This window comes from Notothenia coriiceps, unplaced genomic scaffold (assembly GCF_000735185.1).
Source record: "Notothenia coriiceps isolate Sejong01 unplaced genomic scaffold, NC01 NC01_scaffold00037244, whole genome shotgun sequence".
NCBI lineage: Eukaryota > Metazoa > Chordata > Actinopteri > Perciformes > Nototheniidae > Notothenia > Notothenia coriiceps.
In genome coordinates this window covers 12,915,976-12,923,961 of record NW_011369945.1, presented here as the reverse complement: position 1 = coordinate 12,923,961, position 7,986 = coordinate 12,915,976, and the positions used below count along the sequence as shown (strand labels likewise).

At 41.0% G+C, this 7,986-nt stretch overlaps 1 protein-coding gene across 1 annotated transcript in view; it reads right to left on the bottom strand.

Moving 5' to 3' along the window:
* Positions 1-3,201: 3,201 nt before the first annotated feature.
* LOC104965314 (protein kinase C beta type-like) overlaps positions 3,202-7,986 on the bottom strand; it is a 469,227-nt gene continuing 464,442 nt past the window's right edge. Inside the window, exon 9 of the mRNA XM_010794272.1 lies at positions 3,202-6,623. Within this exon, the coding sequence (XP_010792574.1) occupies positions 6,447-6,623 (177 nt within the window). The 3' untranslated portion in view covers positions 3,202-6,446. The remainder of the gene's footprint in view (positions 6,624-7,986) is intronic.

The window sequence follows — 7,986 nt, the reverse complement described above, 5'->3', positions numbered from 1 at the left end:
ATCCACCTCACCTTCTCGGGCATGATATCCACTCTGAACGTCTCAAGAGAGGCGTCGTTCAACACTCATATGTGCATGGTTGGATTTCATTTCCAATATTATGTTTAGTAATTGTGTTTTTTTCCCTGTCAAGATTAAACGCAATAACAATATTTTTTGAAACATGCACCTTTAGCCTCTGTTAGCACACTAGCATGCATGCATCCATTACGTTCATTGTTACAACATGCATATTTAAAACAAGGCAGTGGGAAACGTTGAAACATAAATCAGAGACGGCATATTCAACCAACTCATGGAGCTATCATAAGATTATGTTTTGAGGATTTAGGGGAATTTATAGGAATAAATAGAACCTGAAATGAATTACTAGGTTTCAGTTAAAATCATAACCACTATAATACTAATGGATGATATCCAAAACATGTTTTAATTTGTTATATCCGGAGGGAATATTATAGGACATCTTTCCAATCCATGTCAGTACTCGCTATTACCGATTGATATACTGACAAACCAAGGGTAACTCAACGTATGACTTGCAGTTAAGGGAATCTATCCGACTGGAAATATAAACAAGCACACAGATTTGAATGCATGCTATGCTTTCAAAACCTTCGTAATCTAGTGCACATGGTTGAAGACCTTGCATGCAGTTTTTTTTAACCAAATACACACATGTAAACTAACACACACACACACACACACATGCACACAGCTGCCAGCCATGTAGGCCAGCTCATAATGTGTTCCATCTCAACACGCTTCAATTGCAGCTAATGCTGTGAGGCAGAGAGACAGAGATATGGAGAGAGAGAAAAAAAGAGAGGAAGAGATGCAGCGAAGGGCAGCGAGTGAGATAAATATCAGTGGCCCTCGGTGTAGATGTATAGATAGAAAGCTTGGAGTACACAGCAGCATCAGGGCAAACACACACGATTGTTCTTCAAGTCACTCGGTTCCAGAGGCTGTGGTTTTAATAGAGGAGTCTTTAATTTAGTCTTTGCCTCCCTTCCTCTCTTTCTGCCTCACTCCCTTCCACCTCCCTCACATTTTCTCAACCCCATCTCTTTTCAGTAACGAGAGGATTAGCGGGAGACGAGCCTATGTCAGCTGAGGATGAGGGGAGAGTGGGAGGCACAGAGGATGCGGGGAGGTGAAGAGGAGAGGAGGGTGAATGAAAGGCGGTATCGAACGCTGACCTGTTTTGGGCTGATAAGCGCAGGCTGCTTTGTGCTGAAGCCACTGGCTTTAATTTGGGGGCCGCAACATTTGGAATTAATTATCACACACACTCCAGCACAGCCGCGGCTTACTGTGTACATGGCTATTACATCCACTCCAATACAAACTGTATACAGCCTGTGTGCTGGAACTCACTGTTACACAGGAGTTTGTATTGCTGTTTTGATGAAGTTACATAAAATACAGCCACAACCACAATGTTAGCATACGGTTAACAAAGAGGAATGCGGGGTACGGAAAATAGGAAGCTGCGCTTTTTCAACACAAATATCAGGAACAGCAAGCACAATGCATAAGCTACACGTTGAAAACTATAACTAGAGAAATGTATTGCACTAAATATAAATCTTCCACATTGGAGTGCGAGGTATAAAGAAAGTCCTAAGCAATTTGGAGAGAATTAATTATTTATACATCTGACAGAACTGTATATTGATTCTTAATGTTTAGTTAGGTTGGCTGTTAATCCGCTAGTTAATTAGCTAACGCTTTCTATAAGTTCATCAACCTTAACAGGGACAGTTATTTGCTCAATAAATTGACAATGAGACACAAACTACTCCTCAACAAGAATGTGAATACGCAGATTTTCCCCAAATGTCTTGATTAGAAAACAACATCACAATACAACACAAGGCTGAACCATGACCCAACATGTAGAGCATATTCAGTTTCCTGCCTGTGTTCAAAAAAACATATAGGCCTACTGTATAGGAAGTGGATACTGTCCCTTAGACATCAGCAATTTGTTTGACAATCATTTTGAAGCTTAAATTCGTCGTTTTTTTGGAGCCAGCTGGGATCATCTTTTGACGAGAGAGTTGAACTGATGAAAAATAGGTCAGGCACCATTAGCGTAACATATGCTAGCTTACCAGCTAACTCTTTTGCTTGCTTAGCATGTTGCATTTGTAATTCATGTTAACCACGACATTAATCGGTATGCCGTCGTTGGTTTAACTGAAGAGCCGACTCCATAGAGGGTCTTTTACTCAAACAGAACGCTTAAATAAAGCGGAACTTAAAAGCGGTAACACCTTACTGAAGGCATCACTTTAAGCCTTAATTGAATTCAAACTGTCGACTTTATAAAAGTTTACCCCCATATTTTGGCACTTGTACTATATTTCAAAATAACGTGTTAACACTTGGGTAAAAGGCAGATGCCTGCTTTGGCGGTTTATGGGAGAATAAGAAATCATAAATAACAGAGCGTTACAAAACGTGTGTTGTAGGCAATCAAAGCCAAGTATCCTATTATTTCTTCTGACAAAAGCTAAAACAGTTCGTCTAAACCAGATGTCACAAATGCCTCTACAATCCTCCAGTGTAAAGAACTTAAAGGTCATCTCAACACGTTTGCCGACTTTCATTAAAGTTAAATCTCGCTGGCATATTTTTTTATTTCCCATCAAAGTGAACCTCATAGCTTTCCCCAGTCCTTTGATCACGGACCGAAGCATTCCCTGTGGAAGATTGGTGTGTTGTAGACGCCGTTTTCAATCGTTAGTTTCCGTAAATACTTGCAAACATTACACCGCGGATAGTAAATGGTGCAATATCCAGCAACCCCTCTTAAAGGTACATGTGCAGCTAGTTATACAGTAGCAGCGACTACAGCTCAGCAGGGCTGTGTGTATGTAGGCCGTGTTCTGCATGTTATTTCCTTGAAGTCATCAGACCTACGCTACCCCATCAAGGCAGGGCTCTTATGATAAGTGGCAGTCATGAAATATGCACAGCCATGTCGTAGTGGCCTGCCCCGCTTGGCTTCCTCGTTCCCCCCCCCCCCTCCTCTCCACTGCCCCTTCTTCTCTCCCGTCATTGTTAAATTACTCTCCTTCTGTTTCACCTTCCTCTCCTCTTCTAATTTCTCTTTACCTCCTTTCCTTCATTCGCCACAGCCAATGCACATCATCTAAAACACAAAAACAACAGCAAACATCCTCTAAGACATATTTTAAATCCTTTATTTTGTGTATGCCTGTCTATGTTGGTTAACAAACAAACAGACAAAATCATTTTGGCACATGGAAAGCATTTTGAGAAACATTTTTTTTTCTTTTCTTGAGGTGTATTATTATCCCATATAGCACACGCTACAGTAGCTTTGATCCCACCTTGAAGCAATGCGCACACAGAAAACATGAATCACCCTAATATGCTAAATGTATATAAATCCTAACTAATAAACAAAAGCAATTTTCATGCAGTCCATTTGACTTCCCAGTAAAGAGTCGTAGATGCAAAAAGAGAAAACTTCTCCTCTCGTCTTTTACAATACTGACCACATGGTGTAGATATCAACATTTGACACAGTTGTATATGCTTATGTATAAGTATATATATATATATAGGTATTTGTTGTTATCATAATACAGGAGACACTGACTGTAATACATACCAATGAAGGTAAAAACGCAGATAATGGAAGTCATAAAAACACATTCACTTCCAGACTCTTTGAAAATGCTAAGGCTGCTCTTCTGTGCTGAACTCATCAGCAGTTAAAGTTTAAGACTTAGATAACAGACACGACCAACTTTATCCAGATGTTAGTACCTAAATCAGTGACTCCCCAGCACCAATTAACCCAATCACGTTCAATAATTCCACAGAAAAAGGTCTGAATGCCATCAAAAAGCAGTGCCATTCCCATCTGGAACCAGGCCGTAGCTCCCTCAGCTTTCTGCTAACCCTTACCATCTGGCCCACATATTGTCTTTTATTAACAATGTTGCATGATATTGTCTACATGTGGAAACCTAAGAGACTCCCACTCCTGCTAGCATGACAGATAACTGTTTTTTTCAAGTGAATTAAGTGCATGATACTGCAGCGTAATCGTAGATACTGTAAAGTGTCATGCAAGTAGTGCTGATGATAACCAACAGCAAACCTGCAGAAAAAACTCACCTGATGTCCCGAGGAGTGTGATGTGAGGAAGCACTTCAGCCACTTCCACACTATGTTAGCAGCACTGAAGTGTCTCAGCTGCCTTTCTCTCTGGCCGCGTAAATAAACCCGCCAATAAGCCTCATAACCTCACAGCCTTTTGCATGTGAATAAATTAAAGTCCTAACCGGAGCGTTCTAAACTAAAGGTTGGTTCATTACGGATTCTGCCTTCCTGTCAACATGATTATTGCTAGCTAGGGAAAACAAGAGACCACACACACACACACACACACACACACACACACACACACACACACACACACACACACACACACACACACACACACACACACACACACACACACACACACACACACACACACACACACACACACACACACACACACACACGGCCTAGCTTTAACCTGTGTTCTCGTTTGCAGCAGCTGTAGTTAGGATGGAAATTGTGCATGCAGAGGGCTACTTGAAAAACACCAATCACAGTGAGGCCTTATTCCACCAAAGAACTGGATCAGAGGTCAAGCTGCATGGTTGTTGGTCCGCTGTTTGAAATCTAGCTAGTGGCCTTATTTTTGACGCAGACCAGACACCCTTTCCAGGCCTACTGTTTGGAGATTTCAGGTACTAAACCTGCATTTGAAAAAAGCAGAATCTGGGTTTAATTTGATTTCCAGGCCATCGAAAACATCTCTAGTATGAAGGTGTAATTTGCAGTACTGGACGTAACTGTGTTCAAACACATGCATACTAATTTGTACACAGCTTGCTTTAAAGAGGACATATCATTCTCCTTTTCACGTCCATAATTGTATTGTGTGCCTCTAGTGAGACATGTTTACATGCTTTAATGTTCAAAAAGTGCTTTTTCTTTTCGGCCACTTGTGGAGCCACTGGTTGGAAGTCAAGTGGATATTCACCATAAATACAAATGTTAACGCAAGGCCAGGCAAGGCATGCATTGACACACGTACAAAAATGCTTTACCGTGCGTTTCCATACACAGTTCTCATTCACACACATTATGAAACATTCATGTGCACACACTGCTGTAAACAAACGCCCGGGTATCTGAATCATGCTTTTGAACAAACACAAATAATGCTAGTCTCTTTCGTTGCTTATATACTAGTTAACAGAAAAGGAGAGTATACAAAGTAGTATTATCTATCTATTCGACGGACTCAAAAGCCTATAGGACTACATTTCCCAACAGCATTTTACCAACATGATCCCAGTGCTGCAACAACAAAGAGGACACATAGAACATCCGATATATGTGGTCTTTTTTGGCACAAATCTTCCACTTTGGTTAAAACCATACACCAAATATGTTTCTTGAATATGCATTTTGAAAACCATGAAAAACAGCCACGCATGGCAGCAGAGTGGTGCAGAGATAAGATGTTAAAATGCTGCTGGGAGACAAAGTCCGGGGCTGTTATTGATATAGAAACTCATGCACAAGTATGTGAAGCATTCCAGTTTTAGCTAAGATAAAGATAAATGTACATACGCTGTTATTATTACACATTGAATAATAAGCACATCAGAAGTACAGGCCCAACTCTGATTGAACTGGAATGAGTAAAAGAAAAGTTAAATCACAATCTTCCACAAAAGAAAAGTAAGTAATAAAATGAAATGCTGAAGCTATGTTACATGTGAATGGTGTGTGTGCTGTGAGTATCCTGAATGATCTGTATAAGGTTTCAATTATCTGCAGTTTTAACAAAGCAGAAACACTTTTTAAGACTCATTTTTAATTATCAACGTCAAATGTCGAATTTTAGGAAATTTGTAGGGGCACCATTCATTTTCTAATCCTTAGTCTGATCCTGGTGAATGATTGTCATTTGTCCACACTGTGAGCCACAAGTTGAGTAAAACATCAATTTTTCTCAAAAACTAAGCTTTGAGAAAGTCAACGGCTCATAATTAGCCAAAAAATTACATTTTGACCACTTTGAAGCATCTACATTTCTCCGTTTTAATGATAGTTGAGACACTGCACTAGAGTGATAATGCATCTAGGCCATTTCCAGAAGAGGCCAACACATCGTCCCGGTTGCAGCAGTGTGAAGTCTACATATGTTTGTGTATTTGATGTATGTTTAAGTCATGGCTTCTTGCTTCCTGTTGCAGTACACATCATTTCCAGGATTTTTAAGTGGATAAATATTCGTGTGTGTGTGTGTGTGTGTTTTCCAGGGTATACAGGTTGGATACTGGGGGAAATGCTTGTGTATCTATTTGTGTGTGTGTGCATGTGTCCATGAGCTGAAGTCAAGCCTGCTCGGCGGCAGGTGAGGCAACATCAGCTCCGGGGAACTCGGGGTTGATAAAGGAGAATCCCTGGAACTCGTCCTGGTCCAGGTTCTCAATCACTTCCTCATCGGGAGGGGTCAGCACCGGCGGGTGGCGCGTGAAAAACCGATCAAAGTTCTCGGCATCCCGGCCACACCTAAGGGGTCATCCAGTCTTTCTCCTTTACTTCACCGTGACTTATAATTGTTACTGTGAAAAGGGTTGACAGGAGCCTTTTGTTTGAGATGCCATTACACTCTACGTGTTATATAGTGAGAGACTCATACTAAAGTAAAACGGAAAACATCGGGTTAATCAAACTAAACCTATCACTCTCAACTGTACCAAATTTACGAAGTTTTGTTGTGAAAATTAGTTACCTGTCCTTTTGGAGGGTATCTTTGTTTTTTATTAGGGTGGGAGGAGAGGAGGGGTATTTTCTAATTACCCTTTTTAGTCTGGCACACTTCTTTGAGTCCCCTTCGTTGGTTCTCTTAGGAAGAGGGCCTGTTTGTCTTGTAACGCTATTCTACAACCCACATATTTCTTTTTTTTTATTATTTCATGTTGTAAAATCCCCAGTCTATCGAGCTTCCAATCTCTGTGCACGGGTATACGTCGGGCCTCAGGCCGACGGTTCGTGCGTCTAAGTAAAGGCTGACGCCTTTCGAAGTCCGTTGCAGTAAGTTGGTAAAGGGGGAAGTGTGGTATAGGCATTATTTACGTTTTTTGTTGATTTAAGGTTTACTATTTTTGGATTCGTAGATAATTTCTTTTATAGCTCTCAGTTAATTTATGTAAGAGTTAAAGACGGCGGTTTATAGACTTATTATAAGGCCAATATAGGGTCAAACATAATCTGTTGACCACGACTACCCAAATTAGTTATACGAGTCGTACCAGAGGTGTCGACGTCGATTATTAAAATTGGGGTGTTAATGTCGGATCAGCGCAGTACCGAAAATCGGCATAGGACGTCCCTGACCAATCTTTTAAGGTTATTTAGGTTCATTTTTTTGCCTTTACGTCTTTGGTCTCATTAAATAAACCCCCCCCCCCCCCCAATAAATGAATGTCTCGGTACCACCTAGGAAAAAATTAATTAACGATTGTCAATTTCGAGGTACGCAATTTGAACAGGTTACATCACGTGAAGGTGTCCTGCAAACTTCTGAAGTTACTGGGGCAAGCCAAACTTTAACCTCAAACTTATACAATGTCATTATAGAGTTGTTTTCCCTCAGTATACGGACTCCACACGAACTAAATAAAGAGGACTGGCCATAGTCGATTATCGGTTGTGTGCACCTCTCAATTTAGTTCGAGTGGGGAAATCGTGAGCGTGGGGAAAAATACTAGAAACTTTGGTACAAGTTCATTCTACATAGAGGTGTGGGACCAAGTTTGGTGGTAAGGGGAAGAAAACAAAGTAGGGGAAGAGGGAGGGTGGGTTACGTAGGTAAGGAAGGTAAGTGGGTGAGGAGGGGGGGGGGAACATGAGGTAGGGGCGGGGGGTGGG